Source organism: Pseudonaja textilis, chromosome 2, assembly GCF_049901715.1.
Source record: "Pseudonaja textilis isolate UNSWEBS1 chromosome 2, rPseTex1.2, whole genome shotgun sequence".
In the NCBI taxonomy this organism is placed as follows: Eukaryota; Metazoa; Chordata; class Lepidosauria; order Squamata; family Elapidae; genus Pseudonaja; species Pseudonaja textilis.
Genome location: NC_141991.1, coordinates 202,514,112 through 202,537,869, shown reverse-complemented (window position 1 = coordinate 202,537,869; position 23,758 = coordinate 202,514,112). Strand labels below are relative to the sequence as shown.

The 23,758-nt window shown below is 39.1% G+C and overlaps 1 protein-coding gene across 1 annotated transcript in view; it reads left to right on the top strand.

Moving 5' to 3' along the window:
* Positions 1-2,871: 2,871 nt before the first annotated feature.
* The window catches only part of CHSY3 (chondroitin sulfate synthase 3), a 56,140-nt gene continuing 35,253 nt past the window's right edge, over positions 2,872-23,758 (top strand). The window contains exons 1-2 of the mRNA XM_026703974.2: positions 2,872-3,787; positions 6,926-7,209. Of these exons, the coding sequence (XP_026559759.1) occupies positions 2,998-3,787; positions 6,926-7,209 (1,074 nt within the window). The 5' untranslated portion in view covers positions 2,872-2,997. The remainder of the gene's footprint in view (positions 3,788-6,925; positions 7,210-23,758) is intronic.

The window sequence follows — 23,758 nt, the reverse complement described above, 5'->3', positions numbered from 1 at the left end:
TCTTTGAATTTGTCTACCCAACTTTTACAATTCCAGGAGCTAATTTTTCTGGCTGGACGAGGAGACAGATGAAGAGAACGAACCAACTTTTTCAAACTTTTGGTTTCCTGGCAGGTAAAGAAAGACCAGTGACTTTCTGGACCTGACATTTCTCCATAACTGGGATTGATTTGAAAGGCTGGAAGAGATGGCAAGTATCATTAGAGAGGTGACTTTTTAAAAGCCCTAGTCCTGCGAAGCCTCCAGACCTGCGAAGACACTCACAGCATTAGAAAGTTGAAGACCCCTTTGCCATCTTTCCTAATTTGTCAGAGTGAATTCTAACAAAAGGCTAAACCTGCTGTGCTGTCATTGCCAGATGGTTCCCTGATAGCATGGGTGAAATTGAAAGCTGGGGATACCAGCCTTCCAAGTGTGAGAAATGAAAACATTAACCTTTGGCTACAAGCCCAAATAAAAACAATTGGGCTTTGCAAAACAAATTGCTTTATTGGTTTCAGGAGGGAAGACCATTTTAGTGAAACGTGAGAAATGGTCCCTAGAGCCTAGAGTAGTGCATCCAGTTTTGGTCACCACATTATAAAAAAGATGTTGAGATTCTAGAAAAAGTGCAGAGAAGAGCAACCAGGATGATTAGGGGCCTCGAGACTAAGGCATATGAAGAACGGTTGCAGGAACTGGGCTTGGCTAGTCTAGTAAAGAGAAGGACCAGGGGAGACATGATAGAGGTCTTCTAATATTTGAGGGGCTGCCAGAGAGAGGATGGGATGAAGCTATTTTCTAAAGCGCCTGTAGGCCAGACAAGGAATAATGGATGGAAACTGAACAAGGAGAGATTTAACCTGAAAATAAGGAGAAACTGACAGTGAGAACAATCAGTGAGAACAATCAACCAATGGAACAGATTGCCTTGGAAGTTGTGAGAGTGCCATCACTTGAGACCTTCAAGAACTGCCATTTGTCAGAAATGGTGTAGGGTCTCCCGCTTGGGCGGGGGGCTAGACTAGATGACCTATAAGGTCCCTTCCCATTCTGATTATCTGTTATCTGTTAAGCCATGGAGAAGGCTTTACTATAGAATTCCAATATTCAAAAACTGATAGAAAAATTAAATGTGCAGAAGTCTTCCTTAAGCCCTGGGAAAGGAGAGAGCATTAGGAAGAGGCTTAGCATGATTCCTTCTTACCTAATTGGGGTGTAAGAGGGGCAGAAAGAAAAATCAATCAAACCTGCCAGAGTCTGTTAGCTGATCTTGATTTTTTTTCCCCTGCAGTGTTGTTTTCTGACCTAGGCAACTCGGAGGGCTAATGGGAAGGGGGACTTTCCTGCACTCTTTTACCTCTTCTGTTGCTGAGAAGGAAAATACCTTACTATTTAAGCAAGTATTTTTTCCGACTTCCTACCAGTCCTGTCTTACATGCCTACATTCTGTTACAATACAATTCTGCATTCTGTGCAGCACCTGTTTGGAAGGGGACTTAAAGACTTCCCCACAACCTTGGGGAACCAAGACACAGGACATAGAATAATAGGTTGGAAGGGACCTTTGAGGTCTTCTAGTCTAACCCCTGCTTGAGCTGGAAACCCTACATCATTCCGGAAGAAACAGTTGCCCAACTTCTTCTTGAAAACCTCCAGTGATAGAGCACCCACAACTTTTGGAGGCAAGCTCTCCAACTGATTAATTGTTCTCACGGTGAGGAAATTCTAGGTTGGATTTCTTTTTTAAGAATCTTCCACCTTACTTCTTGTCCTGCCCTCAGGTGCTTCGGAGAATAGATTGACCCCCTTCTTCTCTGTGGCAGTCTCTCAAGTGCTGGAAGAGTGCTCTCACATCACCCCTGGTCTCTTCCTGACACTAGCCATACCCAATTCCCCCAACCCATCCCTGACTGCTTTAGCCTCCAGCCAAATAATCATTTTTGTTGCTCTTCTCTGCACTCTCTTCAATATCTTTTATATATCTGGTGGTGACCAGAACTGGATGCAGATACCAAGTGAAGGGAAACCCAAAGGTGCTTTTTTTCAGGAGACAACTGGGTTTCCTTGTTTCTTCTTTGAAGACATTTCCCTTTTCATTCCAGAAGCTTCTTCAGCTCTGACTGAATGGTGGGGAATGGGAGGATTGGAAAATCCAGTCACCATCCATCCAGTCAGAGCTGAAGAAGCTTCTGGGATGAGAAGCGAAATGCCTTCCAAGAAAAAAACAAGGAAATGCAGTTGTCTCCTGAAAAAGCACCTTTGGGACAACCATGACCTGGATGACGGAGAAATCTCCATCGACAAAGTGAGGGGAAAAGTGTGAGACCAGTTCGTGAGGGATAACCGGCCACGAAACTCGGAGAAACTATGGGGAGTTCCTGGGAAGAACGAGGGCCGGGGGTGGGGAATCTTCCTTCCGGAGGCCCTTCAGGCAGGTCGGCTATTTGCCACCGTTGCATCAACGGTGCTGTTAGTGCAGCTCTCTCCGGAGCGCGGCGCCAGGAAGCCGCGCTCGGCGGCTCTGAAGGAGCGGGACGACCAGCGAGCGGAGCCTCGTTTAAGAGCAACGGCGGCCACAACAGCTCGTTCGCTCCGCCGCTCTTGTGTGGAGGAGGCAGAGGCGCTGGGAGGGGCGCGAAGGCTGGAAGGTGCTGCCCGCGGAGCCCGAGGGCGGCTGGGCAAGCGCCTTTCTTGGACGCCGGGGAGGGGCGGGGGCAGCTGTTTCGCTAATCCCGCTGCCCGCGGAGAGAACTTCCACTCGGAGTAACACAGCCCGGAGCTTCTGCCGCCGAGGGCGGCGGCGGCGGCTGTGCTGCGGTGGGAAGCGACCACGCCTCGCGGACTCGCAAAGGCGGTCTCGGGCTCTGGGAAGCGTGACGAGAAAGAGGCGGAGGGAAAGAAGGCGGCGGCGGCGACGGGACCCGCAGCTCGGTGGGCGTCTCCTCGCGGGACGGAACCCTCGCTCGCTCGCTCGCTCTCGGTCTCTCGCCACCGCCCCATCCTGTGGCTCCCAGCATGGCCGCGCGGTCCCGGCGCCCCTGGCTGAGTGTCGTCCTGGGGCTGGTCTTGGGGTTCACTGTCGCCTCCTGGCTCATCGCCCCCAAAGTGGTCGAGCTGAGCGAGAGGAAAAGGCGCGGCAGCCACGGCGGCTCCCTGAGTGGAGGCGGCGGCGGCGGCGGCAGCAATAACCTCTGTGCTTTCTATGGCCGCGTGGCTGGTCTGCCCGGAGGAAAGAGGCAGCTGCGACCCGAGGAGCCGGCCGTGACGGCTGCCGGCTTGGGGGGCACTGGCGGTAGGCACAGGCGGTGGGAGAAGGAGCGGGAGCCCCGGCCGCCCCCGCCGCCGCCGCCCGCCGCCGATGGGCCGGTGCAGAGTCTCCCGGTTGCAGCTGCTGGAAGAGATCCTCAGGAAGAGGACGAGGAGGAAGAAGGCGGCGCTGGCCGCCACGGCAGCAGCCACAACGGCAGCGGGGACTACGCGGGCACCCCGGGCTGTGCCAAAACCCGGCACTTCCTTTACGTCGGGGTGATGACCGCCCAGAAGTACCTGGGCAGCCGAGCGCTCGCAGCGCAGCGGACCTGGGCGCGCTCCATCTCCGGCCGGGTGGAGTTCTTCTCTAGCGAAGGATCGGTCCCTCCTCCCGGCCTAAAAGGGGAGCAGCCCCTGCCGGTCGTGGCTTTACCCGGCGTGGACGATTCGTATCCGCCGCAGAAGAAATCCTTCATGATGCTCAAGTATATGTACGACCACTACCTGGACACCTATGAGTGGTTCATGCGGGCGGACGACGATGTCTACATCAAAGGTGAGAACCAGAGGTGTGTTAGTGTGCCTTTATCTTGGGCGAAAGAGAGATGAGATGGATGTGACCATGTGCAGAGGGCACCAGTGGTGTGATCCGAAAAGGGTAACTAGCACCAGGAGGCTTGCGGTTGGTATAGATAAAGGGCAGGACTTCTTGAAAGCTTTAAAACCTGCCTTTTGCAGATAGAAAAACTCTGCAGCATCTGCCCACGTATTCCATAATGTCCATGTACTTGCTAAATATTTAAAATTATGAGGGATCAAATCTTGCTGAAATTCTGCATGAACCTGCTAAATATTTGCTAAAGCTGAGCAAGTAGAGAAACCCTCTTCTTTGTATTCACTAGTCCCTTGTTATCTGCTTGTCAAAACTGACTTATAAACAAGCTGCGAAAAGTACACCTTTACAAAAAGACTGCTGTGATTTGAGTTCAACTCTTGGAGGTTGCTTGAATACACACCTTGTCCAGAATCATCTAATGGAAGAATGGCAATAGCCATGCAAACATATTCATAGATTTCAAGTTATTGCAAAATCTGGGTCTAAGGGACCATAATGTACCATACCAGTTAGGGTATTTTTTTTTAAGAAGGATTATATTTAGACACAGCCTGCTACTGTTGGGTCCATCTAGTAGTAATTTGAAGTTATTTCCACCCGCAAACTTTTTAGCACATTGTTGATATTGTAGAATTTCACTGTGTACCTTCAAATCAATGAAAAGGGGGAAACAAAATCTAGCGATGCTTTTAATTTAAATTATATTTTCAGAAAGCTTTACAAAGTAAGTGGGGGTGCTAAATTGAAGGGCCCAGAGAAAGTTGTGGGGTGGAGAGAGCGACAGGGAATAGACAAGGTGAGACATTGAATATAAGACCTCTCTAATTGATATTGATAACTGTGAATGGGACAGAATATATAATTATAAATGATATAATTCTTTAATTAGATTTGGAAAGTTAGAAGTGCCACAAAATAAACCAGATTACTGTTTGTGTAATATACCACATGTAAACAGTCTATTAATAGGATGTACAAAGTAATTTACGAAGTTTTTTTCCAACTTTATTTAATATTCTTTTATACTGCTTTATAAAAGTAATAAATTATAAAGTAATAAATTGTTAGCTAACTCTCTCTGTCCATAACTAGAATGCAACATAAATAAACTTAAGTGGAATTAGAAAGAAAAGTTTATGGAAGACTTTTTCAAGGTGGTGGTGTTCTTAAATGTTTTCAGCGACTGTTTCCATCACCTCCATTGATGGGAATTGCATTGTACACATCTGGAGGCAGCTGGATTAAGTTGTACAAGTCTGGTTTATAGTTTCTGAAATAGCAAATTGCCAGATGTGACTTTTATTTTCTCTTTATTTCAAAGATTTTAATACCAGCTCTGGCATAGTCTTTAAATTGCTGGGTAAACTCAATTGACAGGTCCTCAGAATTTTAAAGGTGTATCAGTAATATTTATCAAAGGTCTCAATTCATAAGGTTGCTTTGTAAATTCCAATTCCAACTAATTTAGCTTTTTAACCAAGTATGTCTCATTGAAACTGTGCCTTGTAATACAGATAGTCCTCGACCTACTTCAGTTCATTTAGTGACCGTTCAAAGTTACAGCCGCTCTGAAAAAGGTGACAACTAATTTTTCACAGTTACAACCATTGCAGCATCCCATGATCATGTGATCCAAATTCAGATGCTTGGCAACCAGTTCATATTTACGATGGTTGCAGTGTCGTGAGGTCATGTGATCCTCTTTTGTGACTTTCTGACAAGTAAAGTCAATGGGGAGGCCAGATTCACTTACCCAGGTGACTAACTTATCAACTGCAGTGATTCACTTAACAACTGTGGCAAGAAAGGTCATAAAAACTCACTTAACAAATATCAAAACTCACTTTATAAATATCTCACTGAACAGAAATTTTGGGCTCAGTTATGGTCTTAAGTTGAAGACTACCCATACAATTTTATATTTACTTACCTGGAATAAATATATAGGATTCTATAATTCTTAGAAAAGTATACTTTGGACAAGAATGTAAATTTGATAACTAGACAACTAAATCATTCTTTCTAGTAATTAATCAAACAACCTCTACTGCATCTATTGTATAAATACATCCCAGCTCTTCTGGATACTTGCCTGACATCCACTAAAATAGTTGAATGTAAATCATTTTTTTGCAAAGTAATACAAAGTAATACTTTATGTTTTGAACAGAGCATAGCTAGATCACTGAAATGAAGAGGGAACCCTGCGGAATGATAAAAATTTGATTAGGATCCTAAATTCTATGTAGGTTAGTGGAGTTTGTATTGCAGAACTATAAAAGACCATCCATTTGCTACTATATGTTGTGATTTCTCCCTAAAATAACAGGATAGAAGGGGAGTAGAGCTTAGTGATTGATATGCCTCCTTTCTAAACATAGACAAAGCTTTGTTCTAGTATCTCCAATCATAGTACTTTAGAGGAGTAATATGAAGCATTAAGTTATCTTTTGCCTGCAAATATATAGTTCTTTTCAAAGACAAACCATTAAAAGCATTTTTCTTTTCCTTTGTATTTTAAAGTTGTATTTTTAAATTTAGTAAGAATTTAAAGGAATTGAGCTTCAAAACACTTGTATGCATTTCTCTGGAATTAGGCAGGATTCCTCTCAAGAATATCATGTACTGTGTCTGCCTACAGCAAAATACGGGTTTTCCATACTAATCAGTGAAAAATTGGTTCTTTGAAACTTGCTTAAGAGGGGACAAACCAAACCATTCCGCTTCTGAATTTATCCAAATAAAAATATGTGCTAAATTATGAATTTATGTAAATGTGTTTGTATGAAAAGAGAGAAATACATGCAAAGAGTAAATAGATTATTATTGAAGATGGTTTTAAGACACGTTTATGAAACATGTTTATGAAAGAAGGGTTTGTGTACTGTTGGCCTTACCAGACTGTGATACTGCTAACAAAACTGATTTTCAATACACAATAAGATGCAATGTAATTCCCATTGCTTGGGAGTAAGACCCATTATACAAAGAACACTGTAAAAGGCAAATATATTATTCTTTATGTAAAAGATATATTTGTCCTGTAAATAATATCTTTTGATATTTTTTTCTGTTTAGGTGAAAAATTGGAGGAGTTCCTTCGATCACTGAATAGCAGCAAACCTCTTTATTTGGGACAGACAGGACTAGGAAATACAGAAGAACTTGGAAAATTGGGTCTTGAACCAGGAGAGAACTTCTGCATGGGCGGGCCTGGGATGATCTTCAGTCGTGAGGTTCTCAGAAGGATGGTACCACATATAGGTGAATGTCTTCAAGAGATGTACACGACTCATGAGGACGTGGAAGTGGGCAGATGTGTTCGGCGATTTGGTGGTACTCAGTGTGTCTGGTCATATGAGGTAAGGAATGGTGATGATGGCATTTGTACATTATATGAGTACGCATTTCGACTACATACTCTGACCACATGTATCTGTCCACAAAAATATACAGCATGTGAGGTGTTGCAGACCTAAACAACATATTTTAAGATGTTGTATGATTTACTCAATGGGCTGTGCTATTTTGCATTCATAACAGAACTTAAATGTATTTTGTTTTGTTGATGGCATGCTACAAATCAGCTTACACTGAGTTCAATATATGCCGAAGTATTATACCATCTTCAGTTACTGTATGTACTATTGGGCTAGAACTCAGTTAATTGGAGAAATGGGTTGTATAAATGAAATTTAGTGCATATTCATCATAATTCTAAACACCACCATGATAGGATGCATTCTTGTATATTATTTTGTTATTTCATGGTTTTGGCATTAACTTGAAAGTGCATATATAAATAATGTAATAATCCATATATTTATTTAGATTGTAGCAATACCTGTCTGGGATTTATTTCTGGTTTAGCATAGAGCTGTCTGACTTAATGGAAAAAGTTTGGCATCACTTCTCAGAATGCAGTTTGCTGTTGGAACAGAAAAGAGCAAAATTTGGGCCATTCTGTCCTATGAAAAGCAGTTTTCTTGCAATCCAGTTTGCCACAGTTTGAGCTGGATTTGGTTTTGAATGATTTCTCAGTCTCTCCCAGACTAATCTTGAGACAGCAATTTTGATCTCAAAATGTAGCTGTAATACTAAAGTAACACTTTCAGGGATGTAGGAACATAGAATATTTTTATATGGTCAAAGCATATTTCAAAGTTCAGAATGTTTTACATATGTCTGGACATACATCACTTTATGAATTAACTCTAAACTTACTGCTTTTAAGAAAGAAGTTAAAAATGTCCACTCCTGCTAGATTTTTGTGATGGTATGATTCTAGTGGCTTGTAATTCTTTATTTTAAATTGGTACTCCTCATGAGTTTCTTATAGGTAGAAAGACGGGGTGAAATAATATTTACTGTACTTACCTGTAACATTAACCTCAAATATTTGGGGCTTAACATTAAGACATTGACATATAGCAGAAATCATAATAGGTTCTTTTCTACTGTGTTTCTCACAAAATAAGGCCAGGCCTTATTTTTTTTTGACCCCCCCAAAAATGGCTAGGCCGTCTTTTCGTGGGTGACTTAATTTCCTCCCCCACCTAGAGCGGCCCATATGCACATACCTCGCCGCGAGGCCGCTTCTATTGGCCGATGAAAGCTCCCCGAAGGCAGAGCTCCCCAACTGCTTCAGGGCGTGGCGTGGCTGCCCATGTCCCTCGCCTTTAGGCAGTCTCTTTCAGGCGATGGAAGCTCCCCAAGTGCAGTCATCAGCCACTTCGATCGGCCAGTAGAAGCGGCCTCGGGCGAGTGCACACACACACTCCCTCGCTGCAAGGCCGCTTCTATCAGCCGAAAAGCTCCTGAAGGCAGAGTCCCCAGCTGCTTCAGGGCGTGGCGTGGCTGCCCATGTCCCTCGCCTTTAGGCAGTCTCTTTCAGGCGATGGAAGCTCCCCAAGTGCAGTCATCAGCCACTTCGATCAGCCGGTGAAGCGGCCTCGGGCGAGTGCACACACACACTCCCCTCGCTGCAAGGCCGCTTCTATTGGCCGATGAAAGCTCCCCGAAGGCAGAGTCCCCAACTGCTTCAGGGCGTGGCGTGGCTGCCCATGTCCCCTCGCCTTTAGGCAGTCTCTTTCAGGCGATGGAAGCTCCCCAAGTGCAGTCATCAGCCACTTCGATCGGCCGGTAGAAGCGGCCTCGGGGCGAGTGCACACACACACTCCCCTCGCTGCAAGGCCGCTTCTATCGGCCGACGAAAGCTCCCTGAAGGCAGAGTCCCCAGCTGCTTCAGGGCGTGGCGTGGCTGCCCATGTCCCCTCGCCTTTAGGCAGTCTCTTTCAGGCGATGGAAGCTCCCCAAGTGCAGTCATCAGCCACTTCGATTGGCCGGTAGAAGCGGCCTCGGGGCGAGTGCACACACACACTCTCCTCATTGCGAGGCTGCTTCTATCGGCCAATGAAAGCTCCCCGAAGGCAGAGTCCCCAGCCACTTTGGGGCGTTGCTGCCCGTGTCCCCTCGCCTTTAGACAGTCTCTTTCAAGCGATGGAAGCTCCCCAAGGTCAGTCACCAGCCACTTCGATCGGCCAATAGAAGCGGCCTCAGGGGGAGGGGAGTGTGTGTGTGCGCTCACCCCAAGGCCGGTTCTCCCAGCCGATTGAAGTGGCTGGTGACTGCACTTGGGGAGCTTCCATCGCCTGAAAGAGACTGCCTAAAGACGAAGGGACACGGGCAGCCACACCTCGCCCTGAAGCAGTTGGGGACTCTGCCTTCGGGGAGCTTCTATCAGCTATTGGGATATTCTAGCCTAGGCTACCTGCAGGGCACTCCTAAAGGCAAGTTTTCTCTCCACGCCCCCTGCCCTTCCCCCCCATTTTTCTTTACCTCATGTAGTTCTAACGAACGTTGTGAGAAATGGCAGGGAAATGCCATTTTGGGGGTGAGGCTTAATTTTACCTCATGCCTAGAAATCATGCTGGGCCTTCCTATTGGTGGAGGCCGTATTGTTGGAGAAACACAGTATCTAATACACATATCAAAATAGATCTTACCTTGCATATCCAGTAAAGACATGCATACAACCAAGTAGTCATGGATTCCTGGAAGTTATAGCACTCTATTTCATTCACTGCTGAATATTACCATATGTGGACTTTCTCATTCTTCTGCTCTGCAGTGGGACATGTTCTCCTTTCCCATCTATTGATTTTAATTTTGGTTCATGGAAAAGCATTTTTGAAATGGAAGGAATGTCAAGGAGTACATGGGATATGGTATGGTGTTTCTTATATAAAATGAAATCATTTTACTGGATGTGCTTAAAGTGATTCTTAATTATGACATTAAAAGACTATTTAAATAGATCATAAATGCAGAGTAGGTAAATAGTTTACATATTATATATTATGGAATTAATTTAGTTGGCAGAAATAATTTATATTTTCACTATTGAAACATGCAATGCATGAATAGGATACAGTGGTTCATTCTCTGTAAGATTTATAGTAATCCCAGTATTGTTTAGATATTGACTTATGATTTTAGGGAATGCCATTTGAAGGTTATCTTCCATTCTTCCATTGTGTATGGTGAGCAACAGTTTCGATGCATCATCCCAAACTCATCTCTTGATTTCTCTCACAAGGTGGCCATTTTTTGTGGTGACAACTTCCTAGTCAGAATCCTCAAAATGCAATAATGTTGCTTCACATGCCTGGAACTACAAAATTTAAACTCTTCTTCCAAACTTCAACATTTAATTGAAATATATTTGAGATCACCACGTTGATCAGATAGCATTGAGATTACCTGATTTGCCTAGATTTACTCTGTAAATTGAAGACATAAAGGTGTATAATTATTATTGTACTTATGTTCTAACTTATTGTGGTACTAATTTAGCATTAAAATATCCTTGCCCTTGTGTCACTAGCTCATTAAACAGAAAAAAAAATCAATTTAAATAGGCTAATGAATGAGGCTATATGCTATGAAAGGCAAGACACCGAAAAGTAATTGGATTTGCTGATAACATAGCATGGTTCCATTTTCTTTTGAAAAACATTTAAAAAGTAAAGCGTGCAACATAAAATATCTGCTACAATCATCCAAATTCCATTATGTTGTTAAAACACAGAATATTAAAATATAATGAGGAACAAATATATGACCTCTGTAATCCTGCAAAACCCTTAAATTTCTGAAAAGTTGGAGCAAATTTCCCCTTCTTGTCTCAGCAAATTCAGGGGCCTGGGTAAAAGTTGATTGGTACAACATTATCTGTCATCTGATTCAGAGGGAAAGCAGTTTTATTCATTTTTGACACACAGTATACCTGTTGATTAATTAAGTATCATCTGGTCAGTGTTAACCCAGACACCCTCTTCTCCAGGATGATCTATAACCAACTTTGCCCTTCAGATCTCCCATATTTCACTCATGGTCATGGTAATTATTAATCACCTTACTGCTAGTTGCATCTTCCCTTTCCTTCCACCTTTCCAAACACACTGGACTTTTCAGGGGATGTGTGTCTTGATATATTGTGTTCAAGGTAATTTGAGTGTCTTAACAACTAAGGGTTGTTTAGTTCAATGAACTATTTGTTTTTTGGTTTTTTTTTTGCTAGCCATTATATTCTCAAGAGACTTCTCCAGCCTCGAAGTTCTTTCTATCCTCCTTCAGAGTCCAGTTTTGGTTTCCCTACAATGTCCCAAAGAAAACCATTGTCTGTACAATTCTGATTTTTTAAAATAGATATAGAGGTGTAAAGCATTTGAATATCTTTCTCTTGTCCTTCATTGTTACATGTCCAAGTGATAGTCTGAGCCATATTGATTAACTTCTGGTTTCTTTCCTGTTGATACTTTTATCATAAAAGACACAAGCTTTCTGCCATTTCATTATATTGCTGCTGTGCCTGTTGGCATTAGTTTGCTCTTCCTTATATATAACTACAGTATAATCCCATTTTTTTTTCATCATGTCCCTTCATTTTCATTATTAGAATCTCCAGTAAATTTTCAATAAATCACCAGAGTAATGTCATCAGGGCAAGGCAGGTTATTGATGCCCCCCCGCAATTTTAAAATTATACTCATCTTTATACAGTCCAGTCTAATTAATATATAATCACCATATCAGTTGAGTAAATAAGGAAACAGTATACATACAGTCTTGTCTCACTCCTTTGCTGCTTGGAGCCAATCTGTTTGACCGATTTCTTTCAGACTGTTGCTTTCTGGATATAGGTTTCACATTACAGCAGTGAGATGTTTTCAGATTCTCCTTTTCCCATGGACATTCCACGCTTAACATGGTTAACATAACAAAAGGCATTTAGTCAAGGAAGCACACACTGACCTCTGTGGCTTTCTTGATTATCTATGGTGCATCTGCAATAATCTCTCTTGTTTCTGTTTTAACTTTTCTAAAACCAGTTTGAGATTTACATGTAGGGCTCTAATCTGTTTTGCATGATTGAAAAGATTATTTTGTCAGCACATGAAATTAGGATATGGTGTGGTAAATAGCACAATATCCTCATGTTAAAGTCTCTTTGCTGCTGGTATGTAGACCGACCTCTTCCAATCTGTTGACCAAATTGGAATTGTATTGTTTTTCATATTTGCTGGTAGAGTTTGAGTAGAATTGATTCTTTTTTCATTGCACATCATATTTCTGCAGATAATCCATCAGTTCCTGTAGCCTTCCAAATTCATAATGACTTTAGTTTTGACATAATTCCATCCTGTAGTACTAGGGATTATTTAAGTAGAGAATATCTTTATGCATATCCATATTGTATGGAATTTCAGTATACTCCATTTCAATTCATTGACATTAAGTGTACAGGTAGTACTTTACTTACAAACATTTGTTTGTAGAGTGTATCCCTACTCTATTGACAGTTCAAAGTTACAACAGCACTGGAAAAAGTGACTTACAATTTGCACTTATGGCTGTTGCAGCATCTCCATGGTCATGTGATCAAAACTCAGTCACTTGGCAACCAGCATATATGTACAAAGGCTACAGCATCTCAAGATCATGTGATCGTCATTTGCAATCTTCTCAGCAGGCTTCTGAGAAACAAAGTCAGTGGGAGAAGCCAGATTTGCCTAATGACCATGTGATTAACTTAATAACTGTAATGATTTGCTTAACAACTGAGACAGACAAGGTCATAAAATTTGGGTGGAACTCACTTAACAATCACCTCGCTTAGCAACAGAAATTTTGATCTCAATTGTGGATCTATGTCAACGACAACATGTATGTGATTGATTTCATCTTTTCCTGTGCTGAATTTTCCCACATTCATGCTTCTTTAAGTTCTGCATTTATAGCAGGACTACGAGATTCTGTAACAGCTTTGTTTTTTTATGTCATCCGTCTTGTAAATTTGCAGGATTCTTTTTTTTTTTGCCATGCATATGTATACATTTGAACTAGATTGTGATGTTTCTCTGTGTCATCTATATATGTGTATGTGGGTATATGCATAATGGGTATCCTTTGAGAGTAGAACAAAATTTCATTTTAATGTATGCTGATTAGTGTACATTTAAAGTGACAATAAAGTTCTATTCTATTCTATTCTATTCTATTCTATTCTATTCTATTCTATTCTATTCTATTCCATTCCATTCCATTCCATTCTATTTATATTCATATTCATATTCATTGTAATTATCCCTTATAGGACTTACTTACCAGTTGTTTCACCATTTTGGCACCCTTCTCTGGACTTAATCCAGTTTACCAATGTCTTTTTCAAACTGCAGAACTGAATGCAATATTTCAAATGAGGTCTGATCAAGAGAAGAGTAGAGTGGGAATATACTCCCTGCCTGCACTCCTCCCCATTTCCTGGCTATAATGAGAAAACGAATAAATTTTTGTTTCTGTAAATTCTGGGTTCATTCTTTTGGAGAAGGTGTCTTAATTCTAAGCTTTCTAAGATAAGAACTATCTGGTACACTTTTTTGTTTTAAATTAACACTTTTATTTCTACTTTAGAAGGTTACTATAAGAGCACTATAAGGATGAATCAGATGAACCCTGAGGGTTAGGGCTAGGTAGCAAAACACAGATTGAAGAAAGAAATCAAAAGCAGATAATTCCCACCAATCTGGGGAAAGGGGAATAACACTTTTGGTTGTTTGGTTGTGTATTTTTCAATTCTAATGGCAAGGTGGGGGGGAAGAGAGTAACTGGTAAAGAAAGTTCTTCGCTTTCCATCTCTTACCTTCTCATTGACCCATCATGGAAACAATCATATAATTTTCTCAGCAAAAATATGAAAGTGGTTAAATATGAAAGTGGTTTGCCATCGTCTTTTTCTGGAATGACACAAAAAGTTCCAGAGTCTTGGAAACTTGTAGAACTCTGGAATTTCCTCTAGAATTTCGTTGTTACCCATAAAAGGACCTGATGATTTTTTTTTCCTAGGATGGCAACAAAGTTAGAGCAATTTGTTTGGATCCAGAGTAGCAGGATGGTGTGGGAAGATAGGATGGCTTGGAAGTGTTGGGTGATAAAAGTGTCCTCCTCCTCCTCAATCTAACAACCCTGAGGTCTTGTATGTATTCTTGTGGAAGAATGTCCCACAGAATATGTCAATTTATATTCGTGTATATAATTGTCATACTTTTATTTTTCACAGTGTAGGCCCAAGAATAGCAACAGTAATAGCACTTAGGCTTATATACTGCTTCATAGTGCTCTACAGTCCTCTCTAAATGGTTTACAGAGTCACTATGTTACCACCAACAATTTGGCTCCTCATTTTACCAACCTTGGAAGGATGGATGGCGGAGTCTACCTTGGGTGGGTCAGAATAGTTCAGGAGTAACTCTCAACTTTCATTCACTGCGACTCTGATTTCTTTTGTTGTTATCTCTTCCAGTAACTCCTTACCTGCTTCTCACTGCATGTCATCTGCTCCACTGATTTCTTTCAATATCTTGCTTCTAGTGCTTTTCTCGGCAGTTATAGAAGGTAGAACACAAACTGGCAGAGCTTTCACCTTTCTCACCACATCAACTGTAAGGTAGCCCTCTTCTACAAAAGGGCCATGAGAATAAGATATTTTCACACTTTCAAGAATGTGTACAACCTTGCAAGAAAAACAATTCTCTCCATGAAGAAGAATAACAATAGCAAAAGAGGAAGCTCCCTTGAATCTCAACAGTCCCTGAAGGAATCCAGGAGGGGGGGAAATGGAAGGGGAAAAAAAGGCACAAATAATTTTGGGCACATCTTTGGCAAGTGGGACATTTAGGCAGAATTGTTGAAAACAAGACAGGCTACACCACCCCTCTCCATCATACATTAAGCATAAAAGCAGTTTTCCCAACTGGCTTTTTTGGAATTCTGTTGGAAGAATATATGAATATTTTGAAAGCTTAGATATGAGAGGCTTCTTCTAAGTATTTTTTTTTCTTATTTGGAATCCCTAAAGCTTACTGAAGGAGAATCTGCAAACAGACTGACTGTAAGGGTTGGGGAGCTGGGGGCCCATTGGGTTAGTGAGGCACATTTACTGGCTGTTAGGATTCAAGCAATAGATCTCTAGGTAAGATGGGCAGCAAACAAATCTGACAAACAAAAAATAAAACAAATAAAGTCTATCATTACTGTAAAGATAGGAAGATTCTTTTTTAACTCTGTTTTTTTTCCTTTTCATTCTTAGTTGCTTTGACACTTTAATTTTTTCTCCTCTATTCTAACCTTTATGTTGCTTTGTGTTTGCCTTTTTAACCTTGTAAAAAAATGTTCAATAAAATTATATCGCTATATGACTACATATGGTGGCTGCAATAACTATATATAGTTGCTTTTCTCCCTATCTGCAGACCTAAATAGCTATGGCATTGCCCCATTTATCTATGTGGGTAAATACTTTGGGAGCTGGGATACTGAATTACTGTGAAACATAGCAGTGGAAAAGATGGAAGAAATAGGTACCAGTGGTTATTATAAAGGACTGCATTCTTATTTTGGTGGAGGGCAATCATATGTTTTTAGTGCCTTCTGTTTGGTGTGCTATGTTGCATGACTGGGTAGCTTCAGCTGAGTTCAAACCAGATAAAGGAAGAAGCCTGATACACTGGTAGACTAAATCTACTGAACAGAATCTAATGCTGACATCCAATATAATCCATCAATATAGATCAGGGGTGTCAAACTTGTGGCCATGGGCCAGATGCGTCACATGCTGGTCCCACCCTGCCCTGTTTAGTGAAGGGGAAAAAAGTCCCGATACATCATGTGATGCCGCCATGACAATGTGAGTTTGACACCCCTGATATAGATGCACATCTCATCCAAACAGCAGATATTTAAGTTTTGAGAGACAATACCTGCAGTAGGGATGGGTATCAGGGACAGTAATCTTTATTAGAATCACTGACTGGAATTGGATAGCTAATAAAAGGAAATATTGACTGACTAATTATGTTATGTATCCTGGATCTGAAATATTTGTAGGTTTCCTGGGCATATCTTGTGACCCTAGGATATATTGATTATTTGCATGTAGCCAATCCTTCTGATTGACTTTGTTATTTGCAGAGAAAAGGGATGTGCGATTTCATAGTCATCATCTATGGAAATGGAACAAAAGATCCGTTTTAAACCAGCTTGGATAATGCTTTCTAAAACTAGTAAATGATCTCTGGAAAGCCTTTTGTATGCTTCATTTCTGGCTAAGTATTTGTTGATAATTCTGTTTTGTTTATTATATTTAATATTATTTAATATTCATTAAAATAACTTTCTTTGTGAGAAGCATTTGTGAGATACTCAGAACATCTTTTCTAGATACAAGTTATTTTTCTATGTCTTTATTCTTTCCCAGAAATACAATATAATAAATTAGTTCCTGAAATTTTCATTATTATAATAAAATTGACAGCTCTTCTGGTTATAATGCAAAACTAGCACACTATTACAAGAATAAATCATGTTTTCCTTTTGCTCTGTTCCCTAAGACAGCAACTTTTTATTTATTTATTTAAATTTATTGGTGGTCCAACTCAAGTGGACTCCATGGTTAATAGAGCTATGACAGAACTTAAGGCACCAGCAAGAATTACATTATATGGTGAGAGATGGAGCTTGGAGTGTCTTTACCCATGGAGTCACTAGAAATTAGCTCCTAATTGACAAACCATAAAAGAACACACAACACAAACCATGATTTTGACATTACTGTATATCCTAATGCAGTAATAATGGGAAAAATGCAAAAAAAAGTACGTAATTATTTTTCTGATGAAGTTTTGTGTGATTTTTCTCTTGATTTTTAGCTATATATGTTCAATTAGTATTAAATATTGATAAATATATTGATCCCCCAGGAAACATTTAGATTATGATAAATTTGTTACTGAATGTAATAGCTTAATATTATATACTAATAGACAAACAATATTCATTTGCTAAATCCGTTCAGTCAATGAGCTAGTGTAATTGGTAATGAAGAAGAACCCATTTTTATGCACATTAACCACTTAAACAGCAATAAACTAACAAATACAGAGCTAAATGTTGCCTATGCTTATTCCTTATGCATAGTAATAGTGACTTTATTCATAGTATCTTAAATTAGCAGAATTTGACAGTGTTCTGTTCAGAGTGGATATCTTGGACTATTGGATTAAATTGTGGTGTTTATTTAATAGGACTAATTCCAATCTTGCTTCTGCTCATGTGTTCACCTCTAGTATGGCTGCGAGAATCTGGAAGTTTATTCTTAGTTATCCACTGTGCCACTTTTTAATGTTAAAAAAAGGCTAATAATTTTAAATGTTATTAATATGCACAATTTCTTGGTTACATGGGCAAGAAATGGATTTGCTTCAAATAAGTTATAATTAAAATGAAAAAAATTGTTCATTTCAGGTGACACAAACTGTTCGAAATGGGAGAAAATCTGTGCTATTTTTGCTTGCACAATAGGAGATGAAAAGTAACTGATTTTACTTTTATTGCATTGTCCAGATGCAGCTGTAATGGAGGTGTTTACTTCACACACTAGATTACTCAGTGAATTTGTCCAACACATTAGATAAATTTGTGACTCAGTGTGTTCTACAAACCAGGCTGTGTTAAAATCATAGTCATAGCTAATGATTCTTCCCGTGCACAGACAGGACTTAATTCACATTGAGCATTAGTGCTTATTTTCTCTTATACTATAATATGGATTGGAATTGAACACACATACATTAGTTTTACCCTCCTACATTTATTTTTAGATTTTTAGCCCTTTTGGGGTAATTCAAACATTACTCAATTTTGTGATGGATGATTGGGAGTTCATCAGACAGCCTATCTCAACTGGAGTTCCAATTGTGATTGCTGAAATCTGTTCACGTTGTTTTCTCCACAGGAGGGCAGTGATTTTACTTCTAAGTCCTCTTTTTAATTCATTTAGCATTGTTGCTCCAGAGAGCACTTTGTAGTAAATAATGACATGAAATTCTACTACTTTCTGTTCTGATAACCAGAAATCCTTTGATACTAAAAATGCATTTTCTTTACATGGAAATAACATGATCCCAGCCTGACCAATATTAACTGGAAATATAAGAATATTAATATAAAGCCAGTATTGGTTAAGAATGTTCTAAGTTATTAATGGTTTGTGTATTAGAATATTCTTACTACACACCTACCCACTCTCTCTCTCTCACACACACACACATAAATATATATTTATTATTGGTGTGATAAATTATGTTATCCTAAATTAAATTATATTGATTAAATATCAATTGATACTGGAAACTAAAGATAAAGGGAGAAGCAGAATATATTTTCTATTGATTTTTCTCCAGGAAAAAAATGATAACAATGCTTTCCCAAAGATTCTGTCTAGCTTTATATGTCTAGTACTGTATCAGTTCATTAATAACCTTGTTCAGGTGTTTTGAAACTAAGTCATTGCCATGAGATGGAAGCTCCACAATACTTAACATTGTATGATATCTAGAGGAAAGAAGTGTTTGTACATATAGATATTTATTGTATTCCTAATAAACAGAATCCTACTACTGTAGGATTATACTTACGGTATAATTACTGTGATCTGGATCCTGGGTTAATCATGTCTAGAACAGACCAATACAAATGAATAAAAATTAAGTTAGTCTTGACTAAATTTGTTCCCACTGATTTCATGGGTCTGTTTCTTTGTTTCTGGTAGTGTGATCTAGCAATTAAACAACAGTCATATGGTTTTTGCATTCTGTTTTTACAATGTGATGACTTTACCAAATTAGAGTTGAAAAAATTAACTTATGTAGTAGTAGTTATATGTAGAGTATTAAGGAAATTGTTAATGTGTAATCAAGAGGGTGGGAAATAGTCTATATCCGTTTAAGGTAAATTTTTTAAAAAACAGGAAGCACAAGAAGTCTTGGTTTTAACTTCCTGCATTTCTTCAAATAATTGGAGGGAGGCAAAATAACTGCCTCAGTAGCAATCAAATAAGGCAAATGTTCTTATATCTGGGGAAATTATGATTTATTTATTTTACTTGCTTTATATATATGTTTTCTTAAGTTTTTGCGGGTATTTATATGTATGGTATTCAGCTTTGTTCAGGTATTTTCCCACGTCATTATAGTTATGCTTTGAAAGTTGTAGCAACATCTTGGCAGAATCTCATCTGCCATCATCAGGCTTCTGTATTGTGTTTGTCTGTGACTCACAGATGAACACAATACAGAAGCCTGATGATGGCAGATGAGATTCTGCCGAAATGTTGCTACAACTTTAAAAGCACAACTATAATGACGTGGGAAAATACCCGAACAAAGCTGAATGCCATATATATGTGTGTGTGTGTGTGTGTGTGTGTGTGTGTGTGTGTATGTGTATATATGTATATGTATGTATATGTATATGTATATATATTAATTATACCATCTTCCGAAGAAGATCAGAATAATGTACATAGAGTTCTTTGGCAGTCTTTTTTTTTCTAGAATTAAGGTTTGCATAGTTCCTATTCAGAAGTGTATTATTAAATGGTTTCTTTTATGCTTATTTTTAAAGAAAAGTTTGGTTTCTTCACAAGATTTATTTCATGTTGTGGTTTAAGATGTGAATAAGGTGTCAGTTTTCAATTCCTTATATGCAATGTTGTTTCAATTTTATCTTGAAATAAGACAAGCTGATTGCCAAAAAAAAGGTGTATTTAAGATTGCAGTTGGCATCTTGTGTTTAATGAGGCAGTGTAAATGAAAATAGGAAAAAAGGAAAAACAAGATGGGTAATGGCTTCTAAAAAGGACTTCAAACTAAGTCATATTACTATTTCTCCATTTCTTCAGAAATAAATAAAGAACCCTAGATGAAATTTCAAATACCGTATTTATTGTATTTGGGAGATAAACTGTTGTTTTGTCAAAAGAAAAAAGGAGATTTGTAAATTGGACATTAGAACATATTGGTTTTTTGCTAGAACTGTTGAGTTCTAACCCTAGATAACCACACAAATTGTCTCACAAATTATGAAAGCTTTTCTCATAAAGTGAAAGATTGGGAAAATGAATACATTCAAGCAGGGGTATAGAAATAATTACTTACCAGAGAGAAATACTGTTGTATTTTAATTTTTTAAATTTTGGTGTGTTAATTAATATTAACCAGCATTCTTTAATAAATGTATAACGGTTGCAAATAGGTAAATCTGACAGGATTCTGATTCAATTTCCATTCAGATTTTGAAAATATTAATTTTTATTGCATGGAAGAGCAAAGTGGAAATTATGTCCTCTATTTTTGTTTCATGCTTACGTAAACTTCATTTCATTTATATTATTTCTGCTTTACAAGTAATACAAAGTTAGGGACAATGCTAAGGAGAAAGATAGTTGGACAGTGAGATGGGCAGCAGATACATTTAAACAAACAGACAAATAAACAATCTATTTTGTTACGATTTACTTGTATTGATCCAGCATTTCTTAGTTTTTAAAAAATAATACAAGCTAAAATATATATATATATATATATATATATATATATATATATATATATATATATATATGTGGATCTTTGGTTGTTCGGGTTTTCTCCCGCGTAAGATTCGAAGTATCTAGGCAACGTTTCGATGAAGTCTCATTCATCATCTTCAGGCTTCTGTCTCCGGCTCTGTGCTTTTCAGAGTGATGTGAGATTGCAGCTGCTTCCTCCTTTTAACTGCCAGTGGGGTGGGACTTGATTGGGTGGGGGCTTGGCTGTGTTCTGATTGGGTGGGGTGTGTTCTCATTGGTAGGGGTTTGGTTGTGTTCTGATTGGTTGGGGGTTAGCCGTGTTCTGATTGGTTGCAGGCGTGTTCTGTTCAGGTGGGGGCTTGGCTGTGCTCCGGTTAGTCTTAGTTGCTGGGGATTTGAGCTGGTGAGTTGTGATCTTGCTGTTTGGCTTCTAGTTCGTGGTCCTGTTGCATCTTCATAGTGGGTGTCGGTTTGCTTCATGTATGGCTCGGAGGGTTTGAAGTGGGTAGTGATGCAGCTGTGTGCAGCTTCTGGTCCATGGTCGTGTCTCATCTTCTGAGTGGGTGAGAGTCTGTTTTCTACATGGAAGTGTGGTGGTGGCATCTTGTGTGGCTCTCATGGGTGTGGGTCTGGTGTCCTTCTTCATGTTAGGTACTCGTCTGTTCATGAGGGCGGGTTTCCAAATGGCTGGAAGGCGGAAGTGTCATCTCGTTTGTTCATGCTGTGTGGGCGTTTTTCTATCTCTATGGCTTCTCTGATTATTCTGCTGTTGAAGTGTTCGGTTTTGGCGATAGTTCTGGTGTTTTTAAAATCAATTTCATGTCCTGTGGCTTTGAGGTGTTGGACCAGGGAAGAGGTCGTTTCTTCTTTTTTGATTGAGTTCTTATGTTCTTCAATGCGTGCATTTATTCTTCTGTTAGTTTGTCCAATGTATGTGGTAGGGCAGGCAGTGCAGGGGATTTCGTATACTCCTTGGTTTTCTAATTCGATTTTGTCTTTGGGGTTTCTTAGGATGGTGGATATTTTTCTGTTTGTGCAGAATGCTGTTTTGATGTTGTGTTTTTGGAGGATCTTGCTGATTTTGTCTGTAGTGCCTTTTATATATGGGAGGAGGGCTTTGCCGTTTTCTTGTTCTCTGTCTTGGATTTTGGTTGGGGTTTCTTTTTGGATTAGGTGGGTAATCTTCTTTCTTTGGACAGCCAAGCCCCCACCCAATCAAGTCCCACCCCCACTGGCAGTTAAAAGGAGGAAGCAGCTGCAATCTCACATCACTCTGAAAAGCACAGAGCCGGAGACAGAAGCCTGAAGATGATGAATGAGACTTCATCGAAACGTTGCCTAGATACTTGAATCTTACGCGGGAGAAAACCCGAACAACCAAAGATCCACATATAAATACCCGAGAACCTCAGAAAACATATATATATATATATATATATATATATATATATATATATATATATATATATATATATATATATATATATATATATATATATATATAAAGTGTGAATGATTCATACAATTTTGCAAAAAAAAAATCATACTATTTTCCTCATGAATATATCCCCAGTGGATTACTAGGTAAACTTATTTTAGGGGAAAAATAGGACATAGTATATTTTGAATTTCTGGCTCTATTCATCTTACTTTGTGGTAATTCCAGTACTGTGCAACCTCCAGCCTGAGGTTGCAGAATGAGGACTACTACTGTGAGGATGAAAAATTATTTTGAACCATACATACTAATTTCAGCATGCTGACAATATTTCTCCCTTGCCTAGCCAGCCAAACAAATCTGTGGTGAATTGGTATACCACAAATTCATGTCAGTTTGCCCTACAGTTTGCTCAGCTACATCAATCATATGGTTTTGGATTCCAAAATCTTAAATTTGTCTACCTTAAACTGATGTTTTATTTTTCATTTCTCTTGATCAGAAAGCCTAGTCTGGTAAGAACGTTGTGCTTCTATTTTCCATTTAATTTGGAAATTACTGTTTGGATTTATAATTGAAAGTATGTAACTTGTTTTTATTGTAAATATGAAAATCAGCTCTGAAAATCATAGTTAATTGGAACACAGAATACAAAGTTATTTTTTTCCACTGCTAAACATTTTGTTAATATTAATGCCTTAGTAATTGGATATAATACCAGAAAGGTTTAAACTTGTTACTTACCACACTATAGTTTAGCACATAGCCACAGTACAGTTTAATCCTGTTAAACTTCAATGGGCTAATCATATTTCTACTCTTGACTGCAGAATATTATCATTAAAATGATATAGAAATATTGTTTAAATTACTTTAGATTCTTTGGCATACAGGTTTTTTTTATTGTAGTCAATCTGCATTATGTTATTGCCACATATAACCACGTGAAGTGCTATTTCTGAAACTAGGGGGGGGGGAAATGCAGAAGGAAGCCTTCATCATATGATTGCTTAATTTATTATTTACTTTTTAGAAGCTTGTTCTAAAGTCTTCCCAAGAGAAGTAATAGGAATATAAAACTTTTATTGGAGAATCACAGAACTTTGGCAGATACAGTGATGTTAGCATGTGTAAAGTCTATGCATTTGATTAGACTTCTTCTCTGTGTTCTTTAGGGCTAGTATTTTCATAACTGTTATTACAGTGTCAAAATTATATAACCTATAATAACCTCTCAATCATGAGAAAAGCTTGTACACAAATCTGAGGCATTTTAAATAAACAAGAAACATGCAATTATATAATGAAGTTATTGGGGAATAAATTTATTGTGGCAGTTTTTCATATCTATATACATTTGCAATAACAAACATGATACAGTATGGAGGAAAATAATGTATAAATCCAGACAATTGCATTTTAAGTCTGTTTCAAGGAGCCAATAACAACCATAGGAACTGTAATTATGCAATAAAAACAATACTAAAACAATGTTTTCACTCAGAAT